General features: G+C 42.5%; 1 protein-coding gene across 1 annotated transcript in view; it reads right to left on the reverse strand.

Moving 5' to 3' along the window:
- Positions 1-795: 795 nt before the first annotated feature.
- The window catches only part of abhd17c (abhydrolase domain containing 17C, depalmitoylase), a 39,970-nt gene continuing 25,862 nt past the window's right edge, over positions 796-14,903 (reverse strand). Inside the window, exon 3 of the mRNA XM_084063968.1 lies at positions 796-3,360. Within this exon, the coding sequence (XP_083920094.1) occupies positions 3,141-3,360 (220 nt within the window). The 3' untranslated portion in view covers positions 796-3,140. The remainder of the gene's footprint in view (positions 3,361-14,903) is intronic.

Raw genomic sequence — 14,903 nt, forward strand, 5'->3', positions numbered from 1 at the left:
AAGTAAAATTTTCACGACTGAAAGAAAAACTTTCACCACGGATGGGTCCCAAACCCACTTATAGGAGCGGCTACACCGCTCAAAAATGTAAGTACGTCACTTCGCAGGACGTACTGTGATTGGCTAGCGAGACGCATGATGAAATTATTAACTCAAATAATATCACCGCTCACTTCACACTGGGTGTGATTTTTTAAATCAACACAGACATAAAGGGTGTTCAATAGCACTGATTTATGGGGAAAAAAATGAAAAAGCGAAAAAATGGAGTTAGCTGGTTTCTGCCGGACAGCAACGAATTATAATAAACTCTTAAAAATTGCAAAACCGTATCTACAACTTCCAACAATGAGTGTGTAAAAAAAATTGTCTTAAAATTTCCCAAGTTTCTATTTAAAAAAATAAGATAATTTAATAATCAATCCCTATTTTGGGTTATGTCATTATAGGCTAAAAGTCTTATATTCAAATTGGCTTAAGGGAGGACCAGTCAACTCCATATACAGTATGGGCACAAAAGGGGGCATGTCCATATATGCACATTATACTGATGACATCAGCAATCTCCATATATGTGCATAAAAGGGACAAGGACTGACAGATACAGAGACGTGGGGCGTATTAGTCGGATCGGCAGTGCGACGTAGGTGTGTGCCGCGTAGCGGCCCGTACCTCTAGTTTCCAAAAATGTCAAATTCATAAATAGTGAAAATAGAAGATAACCTATTAGTAGGCGCCATTCTTATTTACTGAGAAAAGACAATTATCATGAGACAGATACTTCCATGCATTCTTTATTCTGGTATGAGCATTTAAAACATCCATCACTGTCGCCTTGTAGCAACAAGGACCCATGTGAATAACATGAATCTGTTTTATGGTACATTTAAGGCTTTTAATCAATCTGTTAAACACACCTAATACCAAAATCTGATCCTAGTAGCTTTTTTTTCTTTCTGCGCTTGATTTGCATATTGTGATTCCAGTGTTAAAAATCAAGTAGTCTAGAGTGTCCCCATTTTTCAGGGCCCATATATACTGTATGTATAGAGCAGATATAGATGTATAACATTACATATGATTATCTTACAAACCAGCATTGAAGACAGTGTAAATTCTATCAACATTTGTACTGGAAAACCTTGTAAAAATGTCAGTATCAAAACAATGAGTACGACTAAAGCAGGGATGTTTTTTTTCTTCCATTTCCTTTAAAAAACAGGAACTAGAGTCAAATACATTAAAGAGAGCGAGAGATAAGACTGGAGGGCTTGTCTTCCAAAAGGTTGGCCCAACAATTAGCCAGGATTACAGAACAGTAGATCCTTGCTTTGAAAAAAAAAGGACAGAAGAGAAGGAAAAACAAAACAATGGATACACCTCAAAACGGGCATCACCTCACAGCAATACATAGACCGATCGAACGTTTAGCACAAGTAAATATCCTTCCAATACAAATCTCCTTCTTTGAAAATGGTGGTAGCGTTTTCTTCAATACGACGCACCTCACACACATTTCATTAGCAACAGGCGATGACGACAGGATTTCTGAACAGTCGATAAATGTCCACCACAATGAGGAGTGAATTACATGCGTTAAATTCCAAAGCAACCTGTGCCCCGTCTTCCGTGGTTCTGAGGTCGGTGGACTTGAGGACTGGGACAGGAGGAACCTAATTCTAACAGATCCTTCAGTATGGTGGAAAATAGTGAGTCCTTCACAAGCTCCCCTCCACAAACAGAAAGGTGGAGTGATCAAAATGAATTATTTCATTAAACAGTACCTCGCTATTGTTTCAGCATTGCTCCCTCCGCCCCAACTGTCCGTTTGTTCACAGTGATTGATTGACTGACCAATTCCTTTAACAAATAGCAGCAGTTAGCGGGTCCCCTGAAGACCACGATGGACCCCACATGTAGTCAACAGGAATGTTTGGGGTGAAATGTTCAGACATAAGGCTTTGTTTGTAGTGTGAAATGACTGATAAGTATGTACACACCCAAACGCAACGACAATAGCACGCAAGGTCACATTAACGATGCGGTGTTCGCGGATCAGCGAGGGAACACCTAACACAATGCAAACACATTTTCTTTAGAACTACAGATAAAACTCAGCACCATGCTGCCTGGATTTAGTTTACAGTACAGAGTCAAGTGTTTCTGCTTGATACAGCCGTCAAGTGTTATTACCACAGGACCTCCCGTTTGCAATAGCACTGCTACACAGGCCAGATGCATTCCAGGTAATGGAGATTTCTCTCTCACACACACACACACACACACACACACACACACACACACTTTGTTTTTCTACCTTCAAAGAAAAACATGGAATGCCAAAAATTACAACAAATTAAGTCCAACATACACATTTCAGAACATGGAAAATGATTACCTGAAAATACCTGCACATTAAAAGTGCAATCGTTTTCAACCCTGAATGTGAACTTAAAAATACAGAAAACAAAACAAGAACTTCAATAGTGTATCAGAGGTGCAAAATTCAATCATTCTTCACCTGGTATAAAAGAATACAAAAAAATGATAATAAAATAACGAAACATTTTCAATCAATCACCAGCCTCTGAAGATGAAAGAAATAAGCGATGGAGCGTGAGATAAAGAGAAGACAGAACAGTCAGAGTAGGTGTGGCCTAATGAGAGTGGGAATGCTTCACACTGCCACTGAGAGAGAGAGAGAGAGCGAGAGAGAGGATAGATAGAAGAGGAGAAACGAGAGAGGCTTAGAAGGAGCATGGGTGGAGGAGCTGAATCCAGTTTCAGGGAGCAAGTGCAAAAACCACTGGCGGGGCCCTGGCTCCTCCCCAAACTGGGGACCCCCAAGTGGTCCGTGGGGCTGCTTCTCAGACCCCAGCCTGGCCTGACCTGACCCTGGGCTACATCTCAATGACCAATAGCAACAAAATATCCTCCACTCCTTTCTTGGTCTCCCTTATAACCCTACATGAAACAGATCCTGGGTCAGGAGGAGGAGGAGTGTAGTGTGCTCGTGACCTCCAGGTGATAAGAGTGGTGGCGGGGTGTTAACAGAAGGAAGGGGTGGGGGGTTGTTTCTGGAGCGTATTGAGATGCAGCCCCCCCCCATGTTAGGGAGGTCAGCGGCAGACCCCCGCCCCTCAGGAGGTGGGCAGCTCAAAGGAGATGAACTGCTTGAGTCTCTCCAGGTACTGGGCGTACAGCTCAATGTCGTTGTGGCCTGCTCCCTCCACCCACAGGGGCTCCACGGCACGCGGACACCGCTCATACATGGCCAGGCCATGGGAGAAGTCGATCACCTCGTCCTCTGTGCCGTGGATCACCAGCACCGGGGACGCCACCTTGGACACCTTGTCGATGCTGAAGGGGGGGAAGAGAGAGACAGAACAAGGGTATTAGAACAAAATGACTTACAGGAGTCATTGTTAATAATTCATGAATCATTATATGCGACTGTCCCAGAGGCATAACTCGGGCACCATCCGACCACAAACTTGCCGTGTGTGTCACAGATAACCCGGGGGTGTGCAGTGGCAAATGGAAATTCGGTCAGACCAGCGGTTTTCAAGAACTGAAAAACCATGAATATCTGTATCTGTCTATCTTGTGTATATTTGTTGTGTTTTATTTTATGTTATTTTAATGTTTTTAAACTGCTGTAACACAAATCACTGCGTTTGGGACAAATAAACTTGACTTTATATAATAGCCAAAGAAGATGATCAAATATAAAGCAGAGATCCCTCAGCATGTGCTTTTAACATTATCATGCTAACATTCTGTGCTATTCAATGAAGTGATAATAGATAACATGCCTGTACTTTGCACACATTTTATGATGATGATAAAATATGAAGACAGGCTTTCAAAGCTTCATTTGAAAATCTCAATGGAAGAATGGGGAGGGGGGGGGAGACATTCAGTACAGCCCTACAAGGAAGTGAAGTCTAACATTGCATCGGGAAAGTATATGCAAGGCTTGATTTTGATGAGAGCTGCATTTGGCCAGAGACTGAAAAGATAAGAGAATGTAAAGGAAAGACAGACTTTCAGTCCGTTTATTCAAGGGACTTCTCAAGAGGGGAGAGAGAGCAGTTTCCTGTGCCCATAAATGAATGTATCCATACCATATCGAGACAAATGAGTTTTCCCTTTGGGGGATGTGTTGTCTTTCGAAGGCCACAGTGGGGTGTACGGGTGAAGGAGCGACTGCTTTACACAGCAGGTCAGAAAGCCATTAGCCATAAAGCACGCCTCATCATCACTGTCAAACAGCCTGCATCAGGCTCTACACTGGGACTGGATGGGAATGCAACAGCACCTCCATTCAACATAGAAAGTGTCTCAGCGTAAACAATGGGAGGCCAGAGAGGAAGGACGATTTGTTGGTGTGGAGACCAAATGCATGCACACACACACACACACACACACACACACACACACACACACACACACACACACACACACACACACACACACACACAGTACAGCAGTGACTTTAAATGGGCTAAATGATGATGAGCTCTTTCTTGATGCCTCAGTGGAGAGAACCTAGCACTCTATGCAAACCCCCTGCAGCCCTTGTCATGCATACTAATTCCTTGCTAATCGCCCCAGCCCATAACTAGTATAGCTGCTGAGCCCCAACGGTGCCCTGCCATTCAGATAGAGGTTAGGTGGAAGATTAGCGCTGGGAAATCATTGTCAGCTAATTACTTTCCAGATGGAATAAAATACATCCACGTCATCTTTCCAAAATTATGAGCACACACACATAACGACAAGCCGGTACAGTCGGTACACACAAGTGGAATTGAGAGGAGCAGTGCAGTACAGTGTGTTGTCCCCGTAGACTTTTATTTTTGAAGGGTCTCTGGCTCAAACGTCAGGTCTCTGAGACTTATTTTGAAGATACTCCTGCCCAAACGTCAGGAACACAGCCACAAAGAGAATACAGGAGCAAACACTGCCTCACTATGGGACCAGCGTACGGTGGAAGGAAAATGTTTGTTTGATACTGAAAAGACGGACAAAGGAAAGGAACGGACAAACATCAAATGGACAAATATGAACGAGACTTAGAACTGACGGGACATCACGGACATGCCACTATCAAACTTTAGCGCCTAGCTGGAAGGGGAACAAGGTGAATGTGATTTTAATGTTTGTCAAACTTGCACTACTGTTGATGGTCATTTGATTCTGATCTTATTGTTGGACTTGGATTTTATTGTCTGAGGTTTATTGTTATGGTTCATCTTTTTCATATTGCATTTTGATAACAAGGTGGTTCATGTATCTAATACATAAACCAGCAGTCTAATTGTATTGGTAATGAAGGCCTATGTATGGGAAAACATGCAACTTATTCATGATAAGATGTGGGATTTGATATGAATGTTTGCTTTTTGCTAAAATGACATGTTTATTTGTGATGATTGATTATTTTATGCCATTGTTTTTTTTGTTTAAACGTTATGAATAAAACTTTATCAACTCATCAGTCTGCTTCAATTCAATTTAATTTTATTAAAGTGTCACATGACAACAAGTTGTCTCAAGACACTTTACATGTAGAGCAGAGACCCGACAGTCCCACCCTGAGCAAGCAATTTTGCGACAGTGGCACAGTGTCTAGATTGGTCGGCTACTGTACAGGTAGATGACTGGATAGTGCACCCACACAATCACTGCACACCCTGTTCAATACCAACTGCAGACCTGTGTTGCATGTCTTTCCTCTCTGCACTGTTCTGTCTGAATAAAAGCACACAAAAAGAAATAGAAAAGGGTACTCCGCAGAGACTATATTTTCGCTAGGGCTGTGTAACTCGTGGGTTGCAGCTGTCTGGACGCATATGTGGCAAACCCTATAGGAAGATTTAGTGCTTGTGGAGGCGTGTTCTATAAAGGCCCCTCGACATGCAATTCCAATTTGGGGTTGACTGGATGTTGCGTACATGATATATGGCGTTTTTTGGTAAGAAACGGCCCCCTCCTACACATTTTTCAAGCAAATTACAAGCCAACGGTGTACTTCATTTGGTGAAAGAAAATGTTTCTGCAACAATGACATTTGTAAGTGAAATCACTTTTGGCTCTGCATTGTTTAGATGCCCCTCAAAGTGTGAATCAAATTTGCAGTTGATCGGACGCTGTGTTCATGATTTGTGGCATTTAAAAACAAAAGTTTGGGGTGGAGTGTCTTCCTTTGCCAATTGGGAGTGTGCATGCCTATCGGCCTGCCAGCCTGGCGTAGATAAAAATCTGACAGTATTCATCTTGAACATGACTGTGATGTTTTTTATGAGTCCTTTGAATGGCCTCTGTGTCACACCTGCTTTCTATGGGGCAGCTATGATGCTCTGGTTCTGTCACAGCGTTAGCTCCAAAGAGACCACAGCATGTTCCCTACCATCTGTCATCTCAATTGACACTTCAGAGAGGATACAAAACAAAGGGATGTCATAGCCCAGCACTGAGGCATAATGACAGCTTAATCCATTCCAGGAACGTCATTTTAAGATTTCTTTGGCTATTCTAAAATAGCAGATATACAAGCTCATAGCGCAGTGCCGCGCTATTTGCTTGTATATCTGCTTTTTATTTATCGTGGAAATTTGGTGCAAATCAAAATCTTTGCTTCTGGGGGATTCTACAAATGTTTTCTAAATCCTAAAAGTGAAAAAAGTTATGTTGATATAATCAGTGGTTCTCAAACTTTTTCATGTCAAGGACCTCCAAAATGATATGTATTGGACCCCCATCTCATAAATTTGTTGTTCCAGGGACCCCCCAGAAGCAAAGATTTGAGTTAAAACATTTCGGTTCTTTCCCGGCTCCTCCTATGCGTGTCCTAGAGCAAGAGACTTTTCAACCTATCTTCATATCATTGGTCCTCACTAATACTCATGAAAAAACGGTGCCATTTTTTTCTACTCTGTCTGTGTCTCAGGGGAGGGCTGTGGACAGTTCAGAGTCCCGTCTACCAGTGACATCATCAATGGGGAATCCAAGCTAATAGAAACTGCAGGCTTTCTATTCCTGGAAAGTTGCAATGCAATAAAAGAAGCCATTGTTCTCGTGTTAATAAAAATCTAAATAAAAAATGTGAAATCTTGTTGGAAAAAAAAAATCATGCCTAACGATGATGTCACTGGTAGACGGGTTTCTGGACTGTCCACAGCCCTCCTATGAGACACAAAATGGTACCATTTTATCATGAGTATTAGTGAGGACCAATTATATGAAGATAGGTTGAAAATCGGTGAAGTCGTCCTTTAACTGGAGCCGATGAGCAGGTTGGTGCCTTGCATGGTTTACTTTATCGGTGTGTGTATGGAATGGATGAATGTGAAATAAATCGTAAATGGTTTTGGATTTCCAACTAGAGCATACAATGTACAGTAGAAGACACGTAATGTAGGCACATAAATGCATACAGTAGACCTCAAACTTAACCTACTCAAGTCTACTGATCTTTAAAATCAATAAACTGTAGGCTACTACAGTTTTTGTCCATCGCTCATCCCATTCCTTCTCACACACCTCCCCCTTAAATTGGAGCTGAGCGACAAAAAGTAATTTGAAACGGACAATAGCCTAAGTATGTAGTATCCCCCCAAAGTGTAAAAATCCCCCCTTTGCGAAAGATAATGGGAATTGGAGGGGAATCCCCCCCCCCACTCCCCATTTTGAAAAATGAATTTCAGGCCCTTTACCATTCATGTGATTTGATGATAGTGTATTTCAAATGGTTCACAGCTCAACCAAAAATGCAGACACACACACAAAGTGGAAATCTAAGCTAAGCAAAGTCAAGGGGTGACAGAGATGGAAGCGGGCGCTAGGAAGGATAATATTCTTCCTCTAGAAAAGCTCATCAGGACCAGATGGCTAGCTCAGTCCACTGACCACACTGTCACCTTATCCTCCTCATACATTTGCATATTTATCCTCTAGTACTAATATGGCGCACAACACACACACACACACACACACTCTATTCTCGCTTTCTCCTGCAGTATTGCTCGCCCTCCCCCTGCAGCCTCCACATCTATAAATGGTAAATGGTGCATTTATATAGCGCTTTTATCCAAAGTGCATTACATTCACCCATTCACACACACATGGCAGAGGAAACAATGCAAGGCACCAACCTGCTCATCGGGAGCAATTAAGGGTTAGCTTCTTGCTCAAGGACACTTCGACACCAACTCTGGGGGAGCCCGGGATCGAATTGGATGAAGACAAGACATTCTCATTAGACTTTAACCCATTCATACCCGGGTTACCCACCAGGCTTTATTAAATATCGAATATCATCCTGCCAGTGCCGAACTATTGAGGCATTCTGAGATATTACAGTATGTAAGTGTTAGTACACATGCCCAATATGACCCAGTGGCTTATGCTGGCAGAAGTGTCTTGGCAGGGCAAGTAATGGAGCTGGCTGGCTTGGACTCTTGTGCTCACAGACTAGCCTGGTTCCAGACGAATCTGCCATTGCAAAATTGCATTGCACTTTAGCCCTCGGCAGATTAGGTCTGGCCCCCCTCAATAGAGATTTAATTTCTCTCCCTCCGAAGTTGTGAGGGACCAATCGGGGCCCAGTATCCAAATGTGGGCGGGCTTATCACCTTATTTGGAGCAATGACGTACAATGCAGGAGACTCATTTTCAGTTTTTCACAACAAAGATGGACGCCGCCATAGCATCGGTAGTAAACGCGTTAGAAAATATTTCTTTTCTAACAGACAAACAAACAATTGCCCTTAAAGCTTTTGTTGGAAAGTATGATGTGTTAAGAATAGTTTGATCTGGTTACCAGACTAAATACGAGTGGAGCTAGCTTTCGTTGTCTATTTCAGCACCGGCGCTTGTGTGTGACGTAGCAGGAAGCACTGCTCTGATTGGTTTTAGGTCTAACCAATAGAGTCCGTTTGGATCTTTTTGTACCCGCCCCTTGGAAAAAAATCTATCGCTGAGAGGGACCAGACTAATATCCATGCAGTGTGTCGTGTGATATTGTCTGGCCACGCGAGGCTACTCACAGACTGCTTAAGTGTCTTGGATTGTGCACAGTTTAGAGTCTGTCTGACAGGATCTGTCAAAGCTCCAAATCTGGTGGCCTGGCAGCTATTTCCCTCCTCAATCCTTTCTCCACATCGACGATCATTGTAGTTATCACTGGGGCACTCGGGTTTTCAGGGTTCCACATGGATGCAACAGCAAATGAACGCCCCGAAATGTAATCAAGCGCATACACATGCCTTCCCACATTCTTGTGATGATTCAAGATCCATCAGTGAGCCTTTACAGCCAGGGCCTGATGAAGGACCGGGCATGCAGAGCACGTGCCCTAGGGCCCGACATTTTCAAAGTACCATGTCCATGTTGAATTCATTTTGCAACATGTCACTAATTCAATTGAAACGTGCCCAGACGGGACCCAGCCGCGCGTGGTCTGCTCTCTGCATGTGCAGATATGTTTGGATGCACCTGATTTGGTGCCATTGAGTATCATTTTTTTGTATTATGACTGGTTAACCTGATACCTTGCAATATCTGAAGTCCCATCTTTGAGGCCCCGTTGGTCATAAGAGTAAATGAGTACTCAAGCATCAGGGCGCCAGGGCATCGTAGAGTTCTATATATAAGATATGCGCCACAGGTAGCAGAGAACAGGTGAATAAACAAAAAAAACATCTTTGTCAGTATCAATAGAATACACCATGTACTGTACCTTGTACTAGTCCTAATCTTTAAACCTGGTAGCCTCATCAGAATACTGAAATTGCAGGATATCACAATTATTACGTAATTGCCCAATCACAATTATTTGAGATAATCGCAATTATTTTGCATAATCGTATGCATGTTGAGACAGGTTCATACATTTTGAAACATTTTCAGAAATAGTGGAAATAGCATATTTGCAAGCTCACAGCGCGTTGCATCGTGACGCATTGTGAGCTTGTAGATCGGCTATTTCCACTATTTTGAAACACATTTTGAGTGCAAAAAATGCTACAGTATATGGCGTATTTTGGCCAGAATACATTATTCTGATTATTGGTATCGGTCATTGAGGCCAAGGTTACAGCTCTAGAATACATTTTCTTTTCTTCTGATTTTATCAAGAAATTAGCAAGTGCATCTATTCTGCATTCTATCTATTATGCATTCAGTTCAGAGACCTTCAATATTCACAGCTCGGTTATCCGTTTCCTTTCACATTGCACCTTCCGTGCACACACAAAATGGTATGTGGTGAGGTAGATTGCGATAACCTAAGTAAATGCTAAATCAAAATGAAAATAAATGAATAAAATACATACGTATACTGTATAAAAAAAAACAAAAAAAACATGCCTCGAGGCTTGAGAAGCCGCCAACCAAGTGAGCACATTGCCGCGGTGAACGCCAACGGCCTTGCGTGCCGTTTTGAGTTTTTCCGTGACAGTTTTACAGCGTGCAAAACGGGAGCTAATGGCTAACATAAACGGTCTGATACTGATAGTGCCATCAACAGCCCCTGGCCGAAACGGTTTAAATGCGATTCTGTATAAGAGAGAATCGTTTTACGCAAGCTAGCATAGCCTGCATGGAAAATGCAAGGCAAAATGTCCTCAACTGCCTTCCCTCACTTTAAAAACGGGAGCACAGCATGGCATACCTCCCCTCAAAAGCCTATATGATGTCTATTCTCCTCGTTGCCACCCGTGTGTCCATCAATCATCTCCAAACCATGTCAGACTGTCCGCTTTCCTTCTCCTGCCTCTGGCTTCAACTTCATTCCAGTCAACGATCTGCTTCTGTGGTCGGTGTTAAATTAAAATGTAACACAAACTGTCAGACTGAAAGGCGAGCATGTTGCCGGATATTAAGGATACATTTCTTTTATGTTTCCTGAGGCATCGTGGAACGGGAAAGATGATGAGAAAATTATAATTATTAAGTGTTCAGCTTAACTTTGTCGCCACTCGTGTCCAGGAAGCTGCGTGCTATGAAAAACGAAAATATTTTCATTAGCTAGTGGTCAAGTTCTACAAAGTTCTGTATTTGGAACGAAATTAGAAATGACTTCTGGAGGAGCATGCGCTGGGTGAGCAACTTTCACTGAAATGATAAGATGGGAGCGGGGGCATCCGTCCTCTAGATTTGATATAACTCTATGGGGATAATGAGTGAGGGAGCGAAAGATTTAACAGCAATGTCGTCCCCTGTTGATCTTTCATCATGAAAAACACCCCCAAACCCCAACCCCATGTAATCAATGATAGCATGAGGCTAGGACAGACAAATGACGCTACAGCATCATTGTGACTCAGCTCAGCTTGCCTCCTTTTGGCCATTATTACTCCACCTCTCATGTCTGACAGACTCATCTGTCTGCACACAGATGCAGCCTTCTCTAAAATACAAAACAGAAAGAATTCTCTGCCAACCTGCTCCTCTCCTCCAATTATTTTGTGCCAGTGGAGTGCTCCTTCACTTATTCAGGGGTGGGGAAAAAGGCAGTGATGGGTGTGTGCAGAGATCATTCTGTGTGGCCAGAGCAGCTCCAATCTTCACTGTGGAGCGCAGGCAGGTAGATTGGTAGCTGTACTGCTGCCTCAGAGAATGCTCTTCAATACACAGGTTTTGAGATGAAGACTGGGGTACTCGGTTTTGGAGGGCTGAACAATGGGGTAGTTACGTGTTTCCTGCAGGCGACAAGTCCCGTTAAACTATGACTATAAACTAAGTAAATAGTCAAAGTTTCTTCTACGTAACACTCATGGAAAGAGGGCTTGAATGAGCTGAAATTGAAACAAGCTATTAAACAGTCGGAGCGCAAAGTGATGTTTGTGATTGGCTTTAGCTATACATACAGGGCGAGTGGGGGAGTGTAACTATCGTTCCATATTGTGACGCTAATATCTTGCATGTTCATGTAGATAACGATATTATAATGATTATTCAGCCCCAGTGCATGTGATGGGTTGGTGTCACATACATAATAGAAAACATAACTACATTACTGTATGCATGTGTGGTACCCTATATTTTTCTCATGTTTAGTCTCGGCACTGACCAATTAAATTCAGTCTCAGCGGCACACCATGACTAAACTGGTCTGGCGGAATCCCTGCAGATCATGCCTTCATGTGCATGTGTTCAAGCAGGTACCCCAAATCACCTCAAAAGTACAAACACTGATATGCATTGCTTTATGATCCACTTGGACTGGGTGGGGACATTTAGGTGTAACTGAGAACAGTGGACATGCCTCTAACCAGGGTCTCCCAATAGCCAAAGATAGTTTCAACTCTGGAAGTGGAATACTGAAGTGACTGAAGCCATTATTGCTTCTTACGGTGCATTTACACATGTACTAAGTGGCACGTTCTTTTTTGTTTAGTTTCCCATTAATTTTCTATGGAGCAGGTGGAATGCCATGCAAAGGTTCTTGTTATTGGCAGCGGTGCGGTGCAGGCGGGGGGAAGCGTGAAGAGGTGTACAAAATTACAGTTCTGCATTATGCAAATTAGAAGCATACTTAGAAAGAGAAACAGCCAATTGCCTCATAACAGCCGTGTCCGCATTGAGTGAAACGCAACACCGCTTCAGATGGACAGTTTAACCAGACAGATGCATTCACCAATATCATTAACAAAGTTTTAATTTAGAAGTTGTACTGTAGGTAAGAAATGAATCAACATAGAGCAAACGTAGTCCATTTTGTGAATAAAATGTATAGATTGTGTTCAATTAAGCTGTAGTAAACGGACATTGAGCCCGTCTGCTTTTCTTACAGTAGCTGCCCGTCAAGCTCTGCTGCTGGGGACAGCTGCTGCCTTGAACCCTCTGGAGTGGTGTGTGCTCGCCACAAAATCCACAATATAGTTAAGCAAAAATCCATGGTTTGGTTTATTCATACTGTAGATGGATCATGATAGTATCATCTTAAATGCAGACCTATTAATATATTGCCATGGGGGTGCTGTGATCCAGCACACCAGACGGAGGTCCCAGCAGCAGTGCTTGACATGCAGCCAAAAGAAACAGATTGGCTCTGCGTCTGATTGTACACAATCTATACATTTTTGTCACAAAATAGACCACGTAGCTGCTCATTTGGGATTACTTTTACACTGCAGTGACAACCACAAGATAAGAACTTTATAATCAAAATGCACTACTTTCCATACAGCAGTCAAATCCATCACTAGTGCGACACACCCACTAAGCGCATCTGCGACAAGAGTGAAGCACTCAGTGGAGCAAGCGTGACGCTTATGCCGTGTAAACGCAGCATTATACAGTAGGCTGCTGCAGAGCGACTATGGGGTAGTGGAACAGGGTTCCTCACGGCTGAGTACTACTTACTGATAGGCTCCTGGAATGGAACCAACTTTCACACGCACACATTCACACACAAACAGCAGATAAGGCAAAGTGGGAGTAAAAGAGGGCTAGAGAGGGGTACAAATTCACACGCATACGCTCACAAAAACAGCAGATAGACCAAAGTGGGAGTCAGGCTATACATATACAAATTAGGTGGCTGAAAGAAAGCGGCAAAGAAAATAACGTACACATTCCAGGGGGCTGGAGATTCAAGAGAACAGAGTTCAAACAGAAAGGGGGAAACTGCACGACAAAAGAAAAGTGTGATAATTGACTTCACTCAAAGTCAGTCCAGTTATTTATTATGATTAACACAGATGATATAAGACTGCTCTGAACTCCGTGTAAAAACAGTTTGTACATTTTCAGTGATGTTCCAGATCAACTGTAGTGATTTAAATGATGTGTAATGGTCAATTGGGCTGCTAATCTATACAATGTGTAACATTCCATAAAAGCATGTGGCTGTGTCATGTGCCAAAATACCTACTATCTGGGGTGATTCTAAGTGAACTGTCAAACTGCAGTGGGTCATTGATTTCATAATGGTGGCATGAATGTAGACAAAGGAGACAAAAATGACTCTGAACACTGAATGAAATACATTTTTGTCCTTGACTGGGAGTCTAGCGGTCTCAAACAAGCGTTATCTGTCAACAGTTTATACTGCTTCACCTCTGGCTCATCATTACACCTCTTAAATATTGTTCCTCATCAAAGCAGGATTACTCTGTGTTTCTCTAATGACAGGGCTCATTATGTGACCACTAATCACAGACCTGAATAGAGGCAGGTGTAAATGTGTTTCTGACACCCTGAGAAGTTAATTAAGCCTGGTGACAGTGGGGGTGGATATATGGAAACAAAAATGGTCATAATTTGATTAATAATATCCAATGTAATTTCACCTATTCTAAAATAGCCGGCCATGAAGCAAACAAACAATGAGCTTCAAGCTCAAGGCATTTTTCAAATATTTAGACAAAGATCATATCACACTAGGTGCTGCGTTATATGGTTGAAAGATATCAGGATTAGGGATGGGCTTTTCCTTTTTTCCAACAGTGGATTAGTAAAGACAATTTTCAAGTTTAGTCAACTAGTCGAATGTTATCTTCCTGCTTTGTTAGTTTGTTAGTGTCAACATAAATGAATACCCCAACAAGTGCCATATGAGAGCAATTTATTAAGGAGGAGGCAGGATGCACAACCTATTATAGTGAAATGCTGGCCACAGTAAAAGAGGAATGCACTGAACACTCAGTCTCAACACAAACATAACTGTTTAACGAGCCAATAACGTTTGGACCAGGCGGCAAGCATCCGGTTTTTAAAATGAGGCCAACAAGGTAGAGCCGTTTCCCCTGCAGTTCTCATTAATGCCCAGCCAGCAGATGTCGCTATTTCCCCTCCGGCTGGCTGCAGAAAAACTAACACTCTATTCAAGTTAATGATGTTTTGGCCGCTTTATCTTTAACAGTTTTTTTAATTTCTTTTGTCGTAACCAT

Source organism: Gymnoscopelus microlampas (genome assembly GCF_963454915.1).
Source record: "Gymnoscopelus microlampas genome assembly, chromosome: 1".
Taxonomy (NCBI): Eukaryota; Metazoa; Chordata; class Actinopteri; order Myctophiformes; family Myctophidae; genus Gymnoscopelus; species Gymnoscopelus microlampas.